Source organism: Pelodiscus sinensis, chromosome 2 (assembly GCF_052426305.1).
Source record: "Pelodiscus sinensis isolate ZL-2025 chromosome 2, ASM5242630v1, whole genome shotgun sequence".
Lineage (NCBI taxonomy): Eukaryota > Metazoa > Chordata > Testudines > Trionychidae > Pelodiscus > Pelodiscus sinensis.
In genome coordinates this window covers 92,169,344-92,189,001 of record NC_143053.1, presented here as the reverse complement: position 1 = coordinate 92,189,001, position 19,658 = coordinate 92,169,344, and the positions used below count along the sequence as shown (strand labels likewise).

Below are 19,658 nucleotides of genomic sequence, written 5' to 3'. Positions count from 1 at the left end.
AGTCTGAACCTCTAAAGAGCAATTAATTCCCCTTAAGTCTATATGAAAATTCATATTCTGCATTGTATAGTGTTAACTCTACATGTGAAATAAAGATATTGATCACAATCTATATTAGACATAAGTGACAAAACAAAGCAAGGAGGTATCCATTACAATATTATTCTATCATAGCATCAGAGCAAGCCATGAGAAGGCAATCAATCCTTAATAGCAAAAGTAAACTAAAGTAAGACAATAGAAGTATACCACTATTTCTTATATTTAATCTTAAATTAAGCTTCAATTTATTATTAATTTTCAAATGCTAAAAAAGGACTATTCCACTTCCCACTTTGTGTGTCTACAGAGAGTGGATTATGAGAGCAAAAGGAGATACAATGTTAGAGCAAAAGCTATTAACAGGTACATGGATGACCGTTTTTTGAAAGAAGGGCCATTTGAAGACACAGCCGTTATCAAGATCAGTGTGCAAGATACTGATGAGCCTCCAGTTTTCACTTCACAGAACTATGTGATGGAAATCGCAGAAGGAGCTATAAATGGATCCGTTGTAGGTGCTGTATCTGCCAGAGATCCAGACCATGCCAACAGTCCCATCAGGTACAGACTGTAAAATGAAAATAGGTCTGCCAAGAAGAAATGATTTAAAAACTAGGGATGAGATTTTCAAAGGCACCCCATGATGATTTAATTGAGAAACAGGTCTAAGGAACTCTTTCCCATTACACAGGTCTTTGTTTCATGAGTGAACAAAATTTCACTTCAATTTTGACAGCCTCGATGAACATTCATGTCCTTAAAACAAAGAGTCTGGAATAGTAAAATGTCATTTCTCTCTCTCTGGGCTTAATCCTGACCTTTGCCTAAAGCCTGAATAAATGGGTTTTGTAAATGAATTCTTCATAGTAGCTAGTGGAAGGAAAACTAGATCAAACAGTGGGGCTACGTCTACACTGGCCCCTCTTCCGGAAGGGGCATGTAAATTTCAGCAGTCGTCGTAGGGAAATCCGCGGGGGATTTAAATATCCCCCGCGGCATTTAAATAAAAATGTCCGCCGCTTTTTTCCGGCTTTTAAAAAAGCCGGAAAAGAGCGTCTAGACTGGCCCCGATCCACCGGAAAAAGTGCCCTTCAAAGTAGGAATAAGAGCCTCCGGAAAAGGGCACTTTTTCCGGTGGATCGGGGCCAGTCTAGACGCTCTTTTCCGGCTTTTTTAAAAGCCGGAAAAAAGCGGCGGACATTTTTATTTAAATGCCGCGGGGGATATTTAAATCCCCCGCGGATTTCCCTACGACGACTGCTGAAATTTACATGCCCCTTCCGGAAGAGGGGCCAGTGTAGACGTAGCCTGGATGTATAGGGGATATGCCATGTCCACAGCTAAAACCTCAGATCTGCAATATGTAGGTGGGACCTTTGTGTTTTGCACAGATGCTAATCCACTGGCCACGCTCTCTACCGCTTGCTCCACAAAATCTTCTTCACAGAGGGGCAGAGGGAAACATTGCAACACAGAACTATATTTTAGACTTGGATAGGAAAAAGTGTCCACTCCCATAACTGCTATCTAGCCAGGCCTGTATAACATAATTGTATCAATTCCCATATCTTTCAGGCCTTCCATGACTAGTGTTCACCCCTTAGTGAAATTTTGTAAAGAATGATTCTACAAACTGTGTATTTCACAAGATAGTTTCACTGCATCTTAAGGCATGACACACAATTAATTTATAGCATATGATTAAAGTAGCTTGTAGTCATTTGAAATAATTGAATGCCATTTAATTTAGACAACATAGGGTACTAGACAAACTAATTTGGTACAAAATAATACCTTTAATTATTATTTAATAATAATAAAATTATCAGATTATTAATTGCTGATAATTACCATCTATATATTAATATACTATAAATTACCATTTTTGTCCTATTTAATACTATTTTCCTATTATATTTTTTTATTACTTAGTCTGGGGTAAAATAAAGTTAAGAAAAATACAAATATATGTACAGAATTTTTCAAAACACTTTTTTTGCTTGGAAAATTATAGTGTCTGCTCCAAAACATGTTAGTATATTTTCATGGGGGTTGTTGTGATTTAAATGTGTGCTTATTGATCCAATCCAGCAATGTTTAAGCAAGTTTGTCGCACCCCTGACTTCCTTTAAAATGGAACATTTCATTTCACATTTTGCATCAACTGTAATGTTTGAAGGCATATAGGTATTTTTTGGGGAAAGTAAATGCATATGCTGCCAATTATCTAACAATAACTCAGGTGTCACCATTTTGTTAATAATGCCAAAATAAAATTAAACCAAGCCTGATTACTTGTTTGACAAAAGCAATATATGTTACAATTGCTAAAACTTATTTAAAGCAAACAAATACCTTATTTCATAAAAAAGAGAAAGAACAAGAACAGAAATTAGGATGGTAAGCAAGGGGGTACTCACACAACTGAAATATGTTAAAAGATGAATTATAAATCCCCGAAATAAGATTTTATGAAGGAGATGTTGACAAGTCTCTTCCTAAACTGAAGTGAACAGACAACAAATTATTATGGGAGTTCTTCAGTTTAGTATCTTGCTGATTTTCACATAGGCTGCATTGTAAATTAAAAGGTAGAAAATCATTCAACCACTGGCATTTAATAAGGGCTATTAAGAGAAGAGTCCTAAGTGTCAATCTGTAATATAACAGCTTTATCAAGCAAAATAAAAACTGGAGAAGAAGAGGGAATTGTTGAATACATGTATTCTGTACTGGATGAATGCAGACTTTCTGAGTATGTGCAGATTTCACTTCCAAGAAATAGACTTCTACTATGCCTTATGATTTAAGCCACACATTTAGTTTTATCTTTTAAAAAAACAATTAAAAATGTCTGACATTCTAATCTATATATTTGAGTTCACTCACTGCCTCTTTCATAATCACTCATATGTGGCCAATGATAAGAATTTAATTATCATTCCACCTGCATTGTGTATGTGGGCATATGGACATGGCATGCAGAGCTTTTCAAATGATGGCTATTGCGGCAGAGCTCCAAGTTGGGCTCATTGCAATCATTTTTCACTTTTGGATTTTGTACCTGGGGTTAGCAGACACCTCATTACAGATAGTCAGTTGCCTTTCTTTTTTTTCTAATGCTCATTCCTTCGACATCATAACATGTCAGCAACAATAAAATAGATTTACCATTATACCTCTACTTAGTTGCCAGTGTTATTCATTTCACAAGTGGCATTTTCACTGTTTCTTTTCAACCAAGTCATTCACCTGCTGAGAGCCTGACTTAGAAAAAAGAATGAATAATGCATTTTAGATTCAGTTCACATTAATATAGATCTGAGACATATTTAGTTCTATGAAAAGAAGAGCTTTGATCTTGAGAGCAGTGAATTTTAAATGTTTATAAGTGTACGTTTTTCATAATTTCTGGGTTGTTGAAGCATGCATTTATATGCATATATGCACAGCTATGTTTTCTTGCCTGACAATAGCTTTATATGTCCTTGTTTCAGATGGAACATTTCAGTATCAGACAATCTCTTTACCTTTTTTGGTGCAGGTATTCTATTGTCCACAGCACGTTTTTAAAAAGATTGTTCAGCATCAATGCACACAATGGAACAATCATTATAACTAACCCTCTGGACCGAGAGACAGCTGCTTGGCACAACATAACTGTTACAGCCACAGAAATGAGTGAGTAAGGATTTAAGGAACACTATGTGTTATACCCTGCATGCACTTACTGTAATTATTATCAGAATATCCCTTCTTTTTAAACAGAGAATACATGCTACTTTTTCATTATATTGCTGTTTCTTGTTACATTAAGGAGCATTATTAAAATGACGAGTTCAATGGAAGCAGGATGTTTTTGAGCTCCAAGGTCTTGTGCTCGTTCATAAAAGATGACCTTATAAAAAAAGAAAAAAGAAAAAAGAAAAAAAATTCTAATGAGATGGAGATTCTAACACTTTCAAGTTACACTGAAGCATATGAATTGCTCCCCCGGTGCAAGATCTTATGTTAAATTAGACCCTGGTTAATTTCACACCAGATTTTTGACTAGTGTAAAATTAGCCAGGGTCTAATTTAACACCAGTCAAAAACCTGTATTTCAAATTAATTGTTAATGTCGAGCCTAAATCAGCTAGACTTCTCTACAGTGACAATTAAATCTGGGAAGCATCCTTTATATAGATTTCAGCTGTCAGTTTTGTCTGAAAGTCAAATGCAAATTGCCTCTGTTTATGCTTTCAGTTATCCAGCTGTCCTGTCTTTGGGACAATATTGTGGAAAATGCTTGCTTGCTAATTTGGAACTAGATGTGACAGAATTTGTATCTTCTTCGTTAATATTACCATCTATAGGAAGAGAATAGGTCAACAAAATAGGAGGATATCAGTGGATCAACTAGTTATTGCCATGATTTTTAAAAACTAGCAAGTGGTTTAGACATTGTGTCATATAAATTGGTTCTTTGTGATGACTATTTAGAAACATGAGTTAGAAAAGGTGGGTGAGAAAAAATATTTTATTGAACCAACTTCTTGTCTCCGGTGAAAGAGACAACCTTTAGAAATACGTTAATCCAATATATTCCCCATAAGGAAGCATTTCCTGTGAATATATCAAAATAGTAGATGCAATGGCAAGCTTAATATAGAGAAGTTGGGAGCGATATTTACTGCAATCTTCATTTTCTATTTGAGAATTGATAGTCTTGTTTGACTGTTTGGTTTATCTGAGAATTTTTAAACACACATGTATCATCTTTTTCACTCTGTTAGACAGTTGGCGGGTGATATGGTACAATAGAAAGCATCTCTGGCATATTTGTCATATCTTGAATAGCTCTATGAAAACACTTCTGGATGACTTCATTCTAGGCTTCTGACTTTTCTGTTTAGCTAAACAATAAAAAAGGATTAAACTATACATTGCAACTGAATAAATGTCTCTGGAAACCAAAAAATGTCAAGGCTTTTAGTGTCAAGAAATATTAACATATGTATTGTAAGAGGAGGGAGCCTTTCTAATTTCACTATATCTATTCTCTAGGGGTACATCTACACAGCGGGGCTATTTTGGAATACCAGAAGTATCCTGAAATAGCTACCCCGCATCTTTGAACACACCCCCTATTTCGAGATAGGTCTCAAGATAGCGTATGCAGTGTTTCAGCATTCCTGTAACGTTCCTTCCACAAGAGTTAAGGGATATTTCAAAATAGCACATTATTTTGAAATTTGGTGCTGTGTAGACAAGCCAAATTTCAAAATATGCTATTTCAAAATTCAATCAAAATAAGATACACAATTTGCATACAGCAAATTGCGTATCTTATTTAGAGTTTAGGATATTGTATAGACACCCTACAGAGTTTAGGGTGTTATATTATCTTTAATGTTGTATTATCTATTATCTATTATCTTTAGTGTTGTATAGAGTTTAGGGTGTTATATTATCTTCAATGACAATAAGGTTAAAAAGTTGACATCCAAAGATATTAAAAGTGTATCACATTGGTTTGGATATTTTTCATTAATAATAAGTGACATTTAACACAAGAAATATAATCATAACACATATCCTATGTACACTGTAATCTTCTCTTGAAAAACAAGCTATGGGTGAAATTTGGACATAATTGATAAAACTACCATTGACAATAGTGTAACCCAGATTTAATCCCATATGGACCATATATGGCTATAGCCCCTTTGCACCAATCAGGTGGCATAAATCCACCTTCAGATCCCATAACTATCCTGGCATACTTCCATCCCCCACCATTTCTCAGCATAGGAGGCAGAGGGGCACAGGGAAAGTTTCACAGCAATCTTCCATTGATGTAGGTCCAATAAGGAGCATGAATCAATAGTGCAATAAGGGGTAGGTCTGCTAAATTCATGGCCTGATTTTCAAAAAGGCTGCTCCCTTTTGAAGTCAATGGGAACTTGAGGGAATTTGGGATGCCTAAAAGCCAAGCTATTCAGACTAAGTTAAGGATCTTCCTGTAATTCCAGACACAATTTTTGCCATTTAAATCAAGTGTCTATCTTGAAAACATTTTCCACTCCTCCAGCCCAATGCTCAAACCGAAAATCTGGCCCTAAAAAAAAAAATTGTGGGAATTTTGCCACTGACTTTGGACTAGTCTGGATTCCATGTGTAACATCTACTTTGTTTCTAATTTAAATTAATGCTTTTAGTCCAGTACGATTCTTGTTTGTACACACACACACACACACACACACACACACACACACACACACACACACTCATTTCTCCCAGTCTGATAACAATGCCACTGCCAACACATAGCATGACAGTACTCATTCACAGCAACATAGCAGTCTCTGGGAAGTTTACACCATATTGCTCCTCTCTCATACCATTGGCTCTGGAATGACTCTAGGCAGTAGTGCACAGTCCTCATCCTCTTTCAGCCATGGTGAGGCACATCTCTGGTGAAGGAAGCCCTCTGCCTCTGACTTGACTGAACTATTACACTCCATGGTAGAATCTTCCAAAAATGAAACAACTCTGTTTCTCTTTCTTTCTTACAGATTTTAGTAACAGCTATAAATTAATTTAAAATCTTTTTTGTTTACATGCAATGCCTGAGGTATCTTTACTTGGTTATGTTGAGTATAAATAACTGATTGTTTTTCTGAGAGTCCTCTCTGTCTTTCCAAGTGCACATTCTTCTTAGCATCATGATAAAACCTGGGCTTTTGATTCCTAGTTCACTATGATTGGCATTGAAAAGTCCCAAACTTCTTTCCTTCCCTGCACCTATTAGATAGGAATTTATCAGTAGGGACAATCACGTTATCCCTTTAGCAAAATTTGTTTTGCTTTCTGAGTGATTGGACCAGTTTGGTCTCCAATAATTACTGTTGCAACCTTGATTTCTTCTTAAAAAGCCTTTCTGGATACCAGCCACTCTGTTACCATTGACCTCCAACTGTCTTGGAACCTATCCGTCTCTCTTCTTCCTCTCTTCATTCAGACTGAATTCTCCTTAGTTACTGTTCTGCGTAGCATACCATAGGAGCTTAGCAATATAGCTATGCTCAGATCCAGATATTCTCCTTTTTTTTCCCCAAGGGATAACTGATGATACAAGTGGTGCATCTTTCTGCACAGGTATTTAAGCCTTTCCCTCTCTGTGCAATGCAAAGCAAGGGTCTAGCAAGATGTCACCCAACCAGTACCTGGCTGTGTCCAGACTCAGGGTTTTTTTTGGGAAAAGTAGCCTTTTCCCGAAAAAACTTCCCCTGCGTCCAGACTCAAGCCGCGTTCTTTCGAAATAATTTTGAAAGAACGCGGCTTTTCTTTCGATGGCGGTACACCTAATTCTACGAGTAAGAACGCCTTCTTTCGAAAGTTCCTCTTTCGAAAGAAGGCGTTCTTCAATGTAAATAGGGCTTCCTCGAAAGAGAGCATCCAGACTCGCTGGGTGCTCTCTTTTGAAAAAGCGGATTGCTCTTTCGAAAGATCCGCCTGTAGTCTAGACGCGATCTTTCGAAAGAGGCTCTTTCGAAAGATGCTTTCGAAAGAGCCTCTTTTGAAAGAAGCCTGCAGTCTAGACATAGCCCCTGTGACTGTAAAAAGAACTATGTTTTCCCCTCTACTTCAGTTAACATGCCCAGGATAGCTATTACACAGTTGTGACAAATAATTCAACAGTATATTTCCTCTCAAAAAAATCTCTTTTGTTCTCTGAGGAAGGTGAAACCCCCCTCATGTCTAGCTGCCAAACTACAATGCGGGGAAAGACCTTCCCAGCTCCTGAAAAGGGCATTGACCAAAAATTCAGAGCACTCTTTTGGGAATCTACCAAAAACTCAATGGAAGGGTAACTTGGGAAAAAAGACAGGTGTGAATGGCAGTTCATTGACAGAAGGAGCAATATAAATTGACAGGAGGAGCAACTTTATATACAATATGATGGGGACTAATTTGGCTACAACAACTGAAGAGAGATCTTGGAGTCATTGTGGATAGTTCTCTGAAAACACCCACTCAATATACAGCAGAAGTCAAAAAGACAAATAGAATGTTAGGAATCATTAAAAAAGGGATAAAGAATAAGACTGAAAATATCTTATTGACTCTATATAAAACCATTGTATGCCCACATCTTCAATATTGTATACAGATGTGGTCTACTCATTTCAAAAAATATATATTGGCATTGGAAAAGGTTCAGAAAAGGGCAACAAAATAAGTAGGGGTTTGGAACGGGTCCCATATGAAGAGAGATTAAAAAGACTTGGACTTTTCAGCTTAGAAAAGAGAAGACATGGGAGGCTATGATAGAGGTCTATAAAATCATGACTGGTGTGTTATTTTCTTATTCCCACAATCTAAGAACTAGGGGTCACCAAATGAAATTAATAGGCATCAGGTTTAAAACAAACAGCTATTAGCCAGGATGGGCAGGAATGGTGTCTCTAGCCTCTGTTTCTCTGGAGGTGGGTGTCAAGAGAGGGATCATGTGACAATTACCTGTTGTGTTCTCTCCCTCTGGGACATCTGGTATTGGCCACTGTTGGCAGACAGGGTGCTGGGCTAGATATGTTCATATAAATCTCCCAAGCTCATACTTATGTTAGGTGCCATCAGGCCAAAGTGTACTCATGAAGCCTATAAATGGGCCAGTCAGGCTCTGAGGCCAGGGACTAAAATCCCACCATCAAACCTCCCTGTTCCTGGGCTCTGTGGTCCAGGAATATTCATGGTCGTGCTGAACCATGGATGTTGCTGGACTAGAGAGTCCCAGTTAAGGGAGGTACAACCTGTATAATGGTTCTAGTCACTGGAAATATTATGCTTAAGCCCCTGATGCAGTAGAGCACCTGACTTTAAGCATGTTAGTATTCCTGTTCACTTTCATGGGACTATTTATATGCTCAAGCACTTTGCATATAAGTAGGTATGTTTATTAGGGTGCTGGTGATATGTACATTCTCTTAGTATAGGGTTGAGCCAGTAATGTAATCCGTGTAGTCAGTTTCTATTGGACCAGCAGCTGGACACTCCAGTGAGGTGCTCAGAGGACATGGGAGTTGCAGCAAGCCTATTCATAGCCTTCAGAGGGACAGCAAAGCCTGCTTGGCTTGGAGTGGAGTGCTTGTACCACCTGTGGCCAATGGAGTCAGGGAGCTGATACATCACCGGCACACACCAGGCTTCCTCAAGCTAAAGGCTGTTGGTGTGTGGTGTGATGAAGCTCAGATTTTGTTTAATTGGTCATGTGCCTCCAGGAGGATTATGCTTGCATCAGAAGCATAGCAAGGGTCACAGCCTACTGATCCACAGTCATCATAGACTAGGAAAGGGTTTGGTGGGAGAATTATCATAGGCTCTATTGTCCCTTCAGGCTTAGTAGGAACAGTTTAATTTCCTGTCCTAATAGGGGCCTGTCTTTCCTTCTGACAGGATGCCTCTGCATTGGATTGGGGATGGTTGGGGAAAATCCAAGCCTGCTCTCTACTCTGAGTTCCAGCCCAGTGACCCTAGTGGTAGGAACAATTGGCAGCTTTCTCTTCACTTCCCGAGCCACTGTTGATTCTTAAAGTTTTTTCCTCCTTTTATGTAGGAAACCAAGAACAAATTTCAGAAGTATCTGTGTATGTTCAAGTTCTTGATGTTAATGACCATGCTCCAGAATTCCCCAAACACTATGAGATTTATGTGTGTGAAAATGCAAGATCTGGACAGGTAAGAGGCTGGAAAGTTGTTGTGTAACCATATTGTGTCCCTTTACAGTAAACTTTAACTTAAGGTATTTCTGTTTGCTTTAATCCAAATTAAATGCAAGTTGTATTACAAATTCAAGTTGTATTTTATGTGGATTTCTTGTTTTTTTTTATTGGCGGATGTAGTTTAAAATTAATAGTTGGGAAGATTGAATTTATGGTTCACAAGATGGTGTGTGTTTGAGTGTGGGGGTGTGCATTAGTGTGTCTAATACTCATATATAATAATAGCAATATCCCTGGATAATAATGAACATAATCTTATATAGGTAGAGAAGGAAACTGGTAAAAAAAAAAGAACTCTAATAACATTGGTTCTTATACAGTTTAATGTTACAGAGACAAAGTCCTACTGGGAATGTATTGCAATTATGAATATTATTTTGAGAGGATTATTCATTATTTACTGGAATATAGTTAGATTTAAATCTTTAATTATATACCTCAATCCAAAATGCACAGAAATAAATTGTAGTCTTTCAGTTCCTATTAGCGTATTTTAGATTAACTAAAAATGCAATGATATCATTCTAGTAGAAAATATATTGTACAAACAAATATTTATATGAGCATTTTTTCAGTAGTTCATAATGCATTTTCCCCTCAAATTTACTGCTGGCACATAATGTAGTTGTGCGCTAAAGTGTTCTGACTCAAAGATGGCTTCTTTCTGAGAGTAGGAGAAGAAATTTCTGAATTTCCATATAATTGTGTAGTGCTCTGGAATCTTCTGGGGAGGGGGGAAGGACTGCTGAAGACAATATACATATCTCACCACACCTATTTGAAGTAGGAAAATAACATTTGCAATGTTTTACAGATGGGAACACTATAGAACAAAGATCTATTATGTGACTTGTTCAACATGACGAACACTCTCGGAAGGAATAATAAGAAATTGTTACCAAAATGCATAATTATCACAGTCAATGAGTTTGATGTTTTACTTAACTTTAAAAATGAGATTGTTATGGCTAATGTGAAACATTTGATCTTTCTTTACTTTTAGCAGATTGTTTCTCTGTTTTTCTAGACTACCTATATGTGTGTGTGTGTGTGTGTGTGTGTGTGTGTATGTATACTCCTAAAACACTATTATATATTTCCATTTTCGTCAAGAGTCTAGAGTTAAAAATAATATTTTGATGACCACTGAACAGATCAATTTACATTTTAGAATTTATATATGGTGAGTATAACTGCAAGGCGATTCAAGTTGCAAGCTTTGAACTATGATGCTCTTACCTATCTAGGTTCCAATCTACAGTGCACTGAATTCAGTGGAATGCTTTCATACTCTAAGGGCTTGATCCATAGACCATTGAGATAAATGAAATCTTTCCTTTGATTTCGGTGGGCTTTCATCAGTCGGTCATAAAAAATGCCTTTTGGCCATGTTCTGCAATTAACTCTATGGTGCCCTGGGGTTGTCCACACATTGTCAGTTGTAGATTAACACTTTTGGGGCCATCATGATAAGTTGGGGAGCTTGGTGTAACTTCTGTCCTATTGTTGTCTGAAAAAGATGTTGTGAGATATTTTCAGTGAGGTATTCCTACCCATGGAAATTGCTTTCTTCCTTAGCCAAACATTGCTGGAGTTTACTTTCATGGGGCACTAGAAAGATTACCTATATTCTCAGGCCTTTCAGGATGTGGAGAAGTTATTGAGGGGTGAACAGTTCCTTAAGCTGTGGTACTTGGAGGATTATATTGTTGATATCAGTCCAGTTTGTAAGTGAAAATAAAAAGCAAATACATACAAATACATTATTTTGCATGATTCAGTGTCAACAGCATAAATTGGTCATATTTTAAAAAATGAAGTAACTGTTATAAAAATTAATCATAACATAAAAATGCCCTTTTTGCTTATCCAAACTCAAAGGCAGTGGGGTGACACTGTAGCTTATACCTAAGAATAGAGCTAACTCTAAATTACATTTTAGTTTCTTTTTGCCAAAAAAACCAACATTATTACAAAGTTCTCAGTCTATTTTTAGCAAATTACATTTGCTCTCAATTTTTCCTTATTAAGTTATATTTCCTTTTGAGGGTTATAGATATCTTTGTTGTAGCCCCTGGAAGTGGTTCAAATAAAAAAATTGCATTTGGGTCTTTGGGAGTATCATTTGAAAAGATAGCTTGACAATAAAAATGAATGTAAAAGAAGATAGATTTTTTTTGCTCTGGGGGTCTAACTCCATCCATCAGGTTTATCGGACATTTTGAATGGATTTTTCATTATCCATTTTATGTTATAGTAGTTCTGCACCTTCCTATAATCCACACATCAGCTGCATAGGAGCCAAGAAGGCAGCTTCCTTTGCACATCGAGAAACCACTTTCACTGCACTACCAGCATTAAATCCATTTCTTTCAAAATAACTTGAGCATGAAAAGTGTTATATAAAATAGAATACTATCCTATTATAGCTATTGCTATCATCAGACCTAATAGTAAACCATGAGTCTGTTGGATTCTCTTTGGAGTCACATTGGATCTCTTTGACCTTACAATTATATATATAAATAATAAGCTCATCCATTTTAAGAACATGTTGCCCACGTTGGGACTTTTTTCTTTGTTGTTTTTAATATAGAATTCAATAGATTTTGTAACTACTGTACCAAAATCTCTAAAATGTCCACTAAACAAAAATGGACCAAATATATCCATGGTGTAAGACCAAAGATGTCATGCCAAAAAAGAATTTGGCCTTCTCGTCGGTCTTTAATGAATTGATTCTAACTCAAAACTGAGGACCACATCAAATGACTTTCTAGGATAGAGTAAATGAGTTGAGAATCCAGAAGGTTTCTAGTTAAATGAAATTTCAGTTAAATTCATTGTGAATCCTAGATTTTCTTTATATCGGGGAAGAAGCAGATTTCAAGCAAAGATAAACTGCTCTGAGTTCTCTTACATTTTGAATTAGTGCTGTTCTCTCTAATGTGTATTTGTTTGGCATGAATTCCTATAATTTGAGTATCACATATGAACTGACTTTGATTTTGTGGTTTCCCTGGTAATTTAAATGTATTAGATCCAAAAGCACAGATTATTTAATCTGCACTTTTGGTTAGAGATCAGGAAAAAAAGCAAGCATTTACACAACTAATTATCATATAATAAAATAGCCAGTAGTTATAACGAAAAAGAAGAAAATTTGTGATATTAGCTCCCTATAAAATACAGTGCTGCACTCACATGCATGCAAGTCCCCCTCAAAAAGAATACCAAGTTATAAATAAAACTGTATGTACATGATTCAGGTTGAAAATCAGCAGTTTTTAAAAACAGACCATTCCTAACAAGCCATGTATTAAAAAAAATGAGATCAGGAACAAGAAAATGATGGGTAGGACAACATTTATTATTTTATCTTGGTGTGTCTATTGATCATGTACAAGTAGCACGTGAATAACAATGCTAAGAAAACAGGAAGGAAGAGTAATGGGTATATCTCCATAGAGAATAAAGGAAAATGGAATCAAGTGTAGGCACTTCCTCCTGCTCTAATTAGATCTGCTGATGCATGGGAATCCAGCTTCTGGTGCATATTATGGACCAAGCTGCAATATTGTAATTATGACCACTTAAGCATAAGATTTCCTGATCAGGTAGTTGAGGCTGACCTTGTAGGACGTGTTCATAGAAAAGTTGTCTAAAAGTGGAAATCATGTCAATAAATTTTAACCAGTTAATTGTAAATGAATTTCAAGCAATGAATGTCAAACAATATGATGGATGACAATGGATAACAGGTTGGAAACATTTAGCAAAGTTCTGGTAGGCTCATGGGTCACACAAACTGACAGCTCAATCTACCTCCAACAAATTTGGCAAGAGGAGCTGAACTTTTATGTTAGGAATCAGTGAATTTGGCTTCGTAGACCTTGATTCACAAGCAGTTATTATAAAGCTGTGATGCTGCCTTCACTGGTGAGGTACCAGCCTGTCCCAAGTTCGATGCAAACAAGTCTAGAGAAACTAGAAAAAACAGATCTTTGTTTGTCTTTTGGGATCATTTTTAGTTCACCCTTAGAAAAATCAGAGCTGTCTTTTGCACTCATAATCATTTATAGTTTTATCAGAGTAGTGTTGATTCCTAGTAGAAATGACCCAATAGAAAATAAAAAGTAAGATATTTCCCTGCCTATACATTAAAGCTATGTCTACACTACATGCTTTGCTGGAAGAGACAATGCAAATGAAGCGCAGATTAGCATTTTCTCATGCTTCATTTGCATAATTTCTTCCAATATGTTTTTGTGCAAAAACAAGCAGTATGGATGTTTCCTTTTTGCACAAAAACCCTGGGAGAGGCATACAGATCTAGTACGAAAAGGGTTTTTTGCTCAAAAAGGAAACGTCTACACTGCTTGTTTTTGCGCAAAAATTTATCAGAAGAGATTATGGAAATGAAGAGTGAGAAAATGCTAATCTGTGCTTCATTTGCATTGCCTCTTCCAGCAAAGCATGTAGTGTAGATATAGCCTTAGAGTATCCCTTTTATTCAAATGTGAAACTCACAAGATGCATGTATATGCTTAGCATAATCATAAAGAGACAGACTTCTTTTTTCTCTCTTTTTAAAAATAGCACAGTCCTAAACAAGGAAACAAACTGGAAAAACTTAAACAACAATGAATAGTCTAGCAGCACCTTAAAGACTAACAAAACATGTAGATGATATCGTGAACTTTTGTGAGCACAACCTACTTTTTCATCTAGGCTATTTGTTGTTGCTGAAGTCTTTCCAGTTACAGACTAACACGGCTACCCCTCTGAAGGAAACAAACTGTTATTATTCCAAACTGAAAATGAACTTGTCAAAGAAGTTTTGATTAGTGATAACTGACACTGTGTGGAAAACATATACAGATACACACATTAATTTATATGTTATTTATCTAGCTATCTCTATCTGAATTAATAGTGAAATAACAAACCAAGTCTATTGACGTGAAACTGCAGAAATTTTGAGAATTCCAAGCATGATGGGTTTGTAATGTTTTGTTTCCTGATTAGATGGCTAAGTTACTAATGCAATTGCAAATTGAGAGTATCACAATCAAAAATATAATTAATAACTTGTGTGTTGTTATCAATCTTCAGTGAGTGCCACGTGACCAGACTGTATTGACTCTATGGAGCTCACCACTAGATCAGTATCTTGCTTAGCTACATAGTTATTCAATCATGGAACTGACTAACTGTCATGTGACCAGGTTTGCAATCAAAAGCCAAAACATTAAGGCTCAAAATCAGTCAATTTTTCCTGAAACTCACTTCACTACAGTTCAAAAATCAATGGAAAATGACCATGAAGCCAACATGAACCTAACCAAATTGTAATTTATTTTAGAATTTAGACAAATATTTGTGGAATACACGTGGCCAAACATCTATAGGCAGGGGCGGATATAGGGCAGGGTGAACGGGGCGGCCACCCCGGACCCTGTGCTTCAGAAAGCCCTGCGCATGCGCCGTAGCAGCACGGCGCATGCGCATGGTGTCATTGCACATGCCCCGTGGCAAAGGGGGGGAATTATGCTGCCCGGGGCCCCGCAAAATGGTCATCTGCCCCTGTCTATAGGCATGGGAATTTTTACTCTCAAACAGGCTGAAATAGCCTCATTAGGCTGTTAGGTATATGACAAAATAGCATGAGGAAGCTGGACCACTGTTTCCTCTATTAGTGATGTACATAAACAATGGACTTTATTCACTAGTTCTGTTAATATCTATTAATATCTGTGAGAATTACATTACTTTTTAAAAGATATTCTTGCCTCTATTCTTACAGGCATATTGAGGGAGATATTTTCCCTTCTATGCTTGGGGCTAGTTATCACTGTCCCTCTTTACTTATTTGAATCACCTAGGATGCTCTCTAGTTTTGGAAAAAAAGAGGAAACATCCCATTATTGCTAACAGTTATGCAGAGGACGCCCTTTTTAGATGGGAGGACTCCTATGCATTAGAAACCAAGTAAAATATAAATATATTATTCACAATGGACATGACATTTTCCAAATAATCAAAGATTCAGGTCTGTATTTTTGGTTTGGACCCATATACTTTAAAAATTGTCTGTGAGAATGAAAAAACAAACAGACTTTTGTAGAGATCCAGGAAGATCTTCATTGAATGTTGCCCTCAGTGATGCATAATTCACTGAACAGAAACTAATTATAGTGAGAAATATTTGCTCATTGTATGCAGAAATATTGTTAATTATCGAAAGTTTCAGAGGGGTAGCCAAGTTAGCCTGTAACAGGAAAAACTTATAAAACAACAAATAGTCTAGTAGCACCTTAGAGATTAACAAAACATGTAGATGATATCATGAGCTTTATCAGGCACAATCCACTTCTTCAGTTCTGAAGAAGTGGGTTATGCCCGATATAGCTCATGATTCCACTCTTATTATATTAGCTTCAACTTGAAGCTTTATTTACAAAGATGGAAGGTATTATATTCACTGCTAAGACACTAATTTTGACTTTATTTTCTTACAAATGACAATCAGCTTTGACACATTTGTAAATAAGGCCTGTTTTGTTTCCTTGAAAACCAAAACCAGAACTTCCACAATCAATCTATCATAATTTCTAGAATCAACAATTCAACACATGAATGTGTCACCATCTCTCACAGCCACTATAATACATCAGGTGAATGATGATGCTGTGTTTGTGGGCTAGAAGGAAATAGCTTTTGCACTGCAGGCTTGGTTCCTAAGGAGAAAGATATACTTTTCATCTTGGGATAAAGAGGGAAGGGCAAGTACTTGATATATGATTTTTGTTTGAATATGAAAAACTTCATTTATCCTTTGCATTTTGATTCTGGAAGCCATTCACGCCATCCCAAGCCACCTTTACCTATCTTCCACAAATCAACACAAAATCAAATATCATAGTGACATGACACTAAAAATACACTAGAAAACCAATAACCCCAACATGATTGCAATTATATATTTATTTGCTGCAGAATTTGTAGTATCAACAATTCATTATAATATCTGACAAGTATTGTGTTAAAAGAAAGTAAACCATGTTTATTCTTAAAAAGTCATGTTTGTCAATGTTTGTTTCCAGCTAATCCAGACCATCAGTGCAGTGGATAAAGATGATTCAATAGAAGGCCATCATTTTTACTTCTCTCTGGCTCAGGAGGCCACAAACAACTCAAATTTTACTGTCAGAGATAATCAAGGTAGTGTCATTCATGTAGCTTTTTAAAAATTCCTTCATGAAAGATTCATGCTTTAATAGTGCTCGCATCACCATTTTTATATAATCATCCACCCAAACAGAAATGTTCGGCATAAAGTTTGAAATAGAGCAAAAAAGTGTTATCATGAGCAAACTTTAATAATAATGCAATAACCTCATGCAGAAGAATTATTTTAGAATTTAAACATCCATAATCAACACAAGATAGTATTACAGAAAAGAGCAGAATACTTAGCACAATATCAAGAAAAAATAGATTTGTATTACTTTATAGTTAAATATAGCAAATGTTGAGGGACATTAATCTTAATTTGTCACATGGTGGTAAGGAAAGAAGAGTGTTTTGAAAATAGAATAGAGAAATACCATTAACTGGAGGTCACTCAGACTTAATCAAAGGTAGAATTATAAACAGAAGCACAATTCACAATTATATAACTGCATCCTGTTATAGTTAAATCTGTATGCATTGATTACTAATGACCTCATATGAAAGACGTCTCCAATGTTGCACTATTCTGGTATTGATCCAGATGCTTCAAATGAATAATCTAAGGGGTTACCAATCAAAACTAATTTGAAGGGAAAACATAAGTTTAACAGCTGGTGATATTACAGGAAAGGTGGCCAGTTCAAGTCAGTCTTCTGAGTCTTAGAAAAAGAGGTGTTTCAAACTCAACTAAAATACACATTGCATATATTGACATTGCTAATGATTTCAATGGTCTAGCAAGATGAATAAATCCATTGGACTAACTTTTGGAATGTTCACTCTATAGTAAAGAGGAAAGTAGTCTTCTTAATGTCTCTAAAAGGAAAGTCAATGTTTTAATACATACTTAAACTCTGGGTTTTCATCTGCCCTTTTACCCATGGCCTGCAGGTGGAATGTTATGGGCCCTTCCTGGGCAAGGGTCAAATTATGGATGACAAAGAATCCTGTCAGCTTTTATGCACCCTGCTAAAGGTCCAGGGACAGCTCCCCCCTGGAGAATAGGCACAGCTTCATCTGGGCACATCTACATAACGCAGAAGATCGACATTCCAGAGTTCAATCATCTGGTGTTTGATTTAGCGGATTGGTCATGGACCCATACACTGAACACTGAGGGCAGCTCCTGTCAGCATCTGATACTCCTCCTTCTGTGAGGAGTAATGGAAGCTGACGGGGGTGAGTGCTCCTGTCGGCCTCCCACTGCGCGGATGGTGCAGAAAGGTGATTTAAGATATGTTGACTCCAGCTATGTAATTAACATAGCTGGAGTTTCATATCCTATTTCAACCTTTTGCTATAGTGTGGATAGGGTCTCTGTGTGCCACTGAGGGCTGAAAATTGCTCAAATATGGAGGAAAGAGCTAAAGGTAAGTTTATCGCACTATCCCACAAATGAAGCTGGATACACTGGACCAGTTAAACCTAAGGGTGTGTCTAAACTACATGCCTCCGTCGACGGAGGCATGTAGATTAGACAGATCGGCAGAGGGAAATGAAGCCACGATTAAAATAATCGCGGCTTCATTTAAATTTAAATGGCTGCCCCGCTCTGCCAATCAGCTGTTTGTCGGCAGATCAGGCCAGTCTGGATGCGCTGTGTCGACAAAGAAGCCTTTCTTGATCGGCACAGGTATGCCTCGTGAAACCAGGTTTACCTGTGCCGATCAAGAAAGGCTTCTTTGTAGACACGGCGCGTTCAGACTGCCCCGATCTGCCGACAAACAGCTGATCGGCAGAGTGGGGCAGCCATTTAAATTTAAATGAAGCCACGATTATTTTAATCGCGGCTTCATTTCCCTCTGCCGATCTGTCTAATCTACATGCCTCCGTTGACGGAGGCATGTAGTTTAGACGTACCCCAAGTGTCCCCATGAGACAGCTCTGGCCCACCCCTTGCTAAGATATACAGATAAATAATACATTATGGGCCTGATTTAGATGTGTTTAGTTTTAATAGAATGTTTAGCTACAGCTTAGTTCAACATATTGTTAAGGTGACCATATTTCCCTATGCTGAATATGGAGCTAATTTGTATAGTTCTGTGTAACAAACTTTTTTTTTAAAATTTATCAAAGCTGAAATGTCTCATCCCAGTTGGGACATCTTGCATGTGACCTGGTTATGTTGATTTATAATTCATTTAAATCAGTAAAATCCTCCCCCTCACTTCAGTTTCCTCTCCAATGACATACATTCTTTCAGAGTGTCACTGATGGCAAATAATGATAAGTTATTAGCTAGCTTTGGGATCTTTTTTTTTGTTACCATGACAAATATCTGATTAACATACTTCATCTTCTAGATAACACGGCTGGAATTCTTACAGCAAAAAACAGCTTCAGTCGACAAGAGCAGTTTGCTTTCTACCTACCAGTCCTAATTGTGGACAATGGAACCCCTTCTCTTACCAGCACAAACACCCTAACTGTCAGCGTCTGTGATTGTGATACTGAAGCTAGTATCCAGTCTTGTCGATTTGGAGCTTTTATGTTCACCATGGGTCTCAGCATAGAAGCATTAGTTGCGGTTTTGGCCTGCATACTACTAATATTCGGTAAGAAAAAATAAGTGAGATGGCTTTAGAATGTTTATATCTGTCTCACTGTCCTCTT

General features: G+C 37.0%; 1 protein-coding gene across 3 annotated transcripts in view; it reads left to right on the top strand.

Moving 5' to 3' along the window:
• Positions 1-19,658, top strand: part of CDH19 (cadherin 19) — a 169,316-nt gene that overhangs the window by 139,742 nt on the left and 9,916 nt on the right. For all 3 annotated transcript variants that reach the window (XM_075921031.2, XM_075921029.2, XM_075921030.2), the window contains 5 exons: positions 350-603; positions 3,587-3,723; positions 9,641-9,762; positions 16,913-17,030; positions 19,349-19,600. In XM_075921031.2, coding sequence (XP_075777146.2) covers positions 350-603; positions 3,587-3,723; positions 9,641-9,762; positions 16,913-17,030; positions 19,349-19,600 — 883 coding nt within the window. The remainder of the gene's footprint in view (positions 1-349; positions 604-3,586; positions 3,724-9,640; positions 9,763-16,912; positions 17,031-19,348; positions 19,601-19,658) is intronic.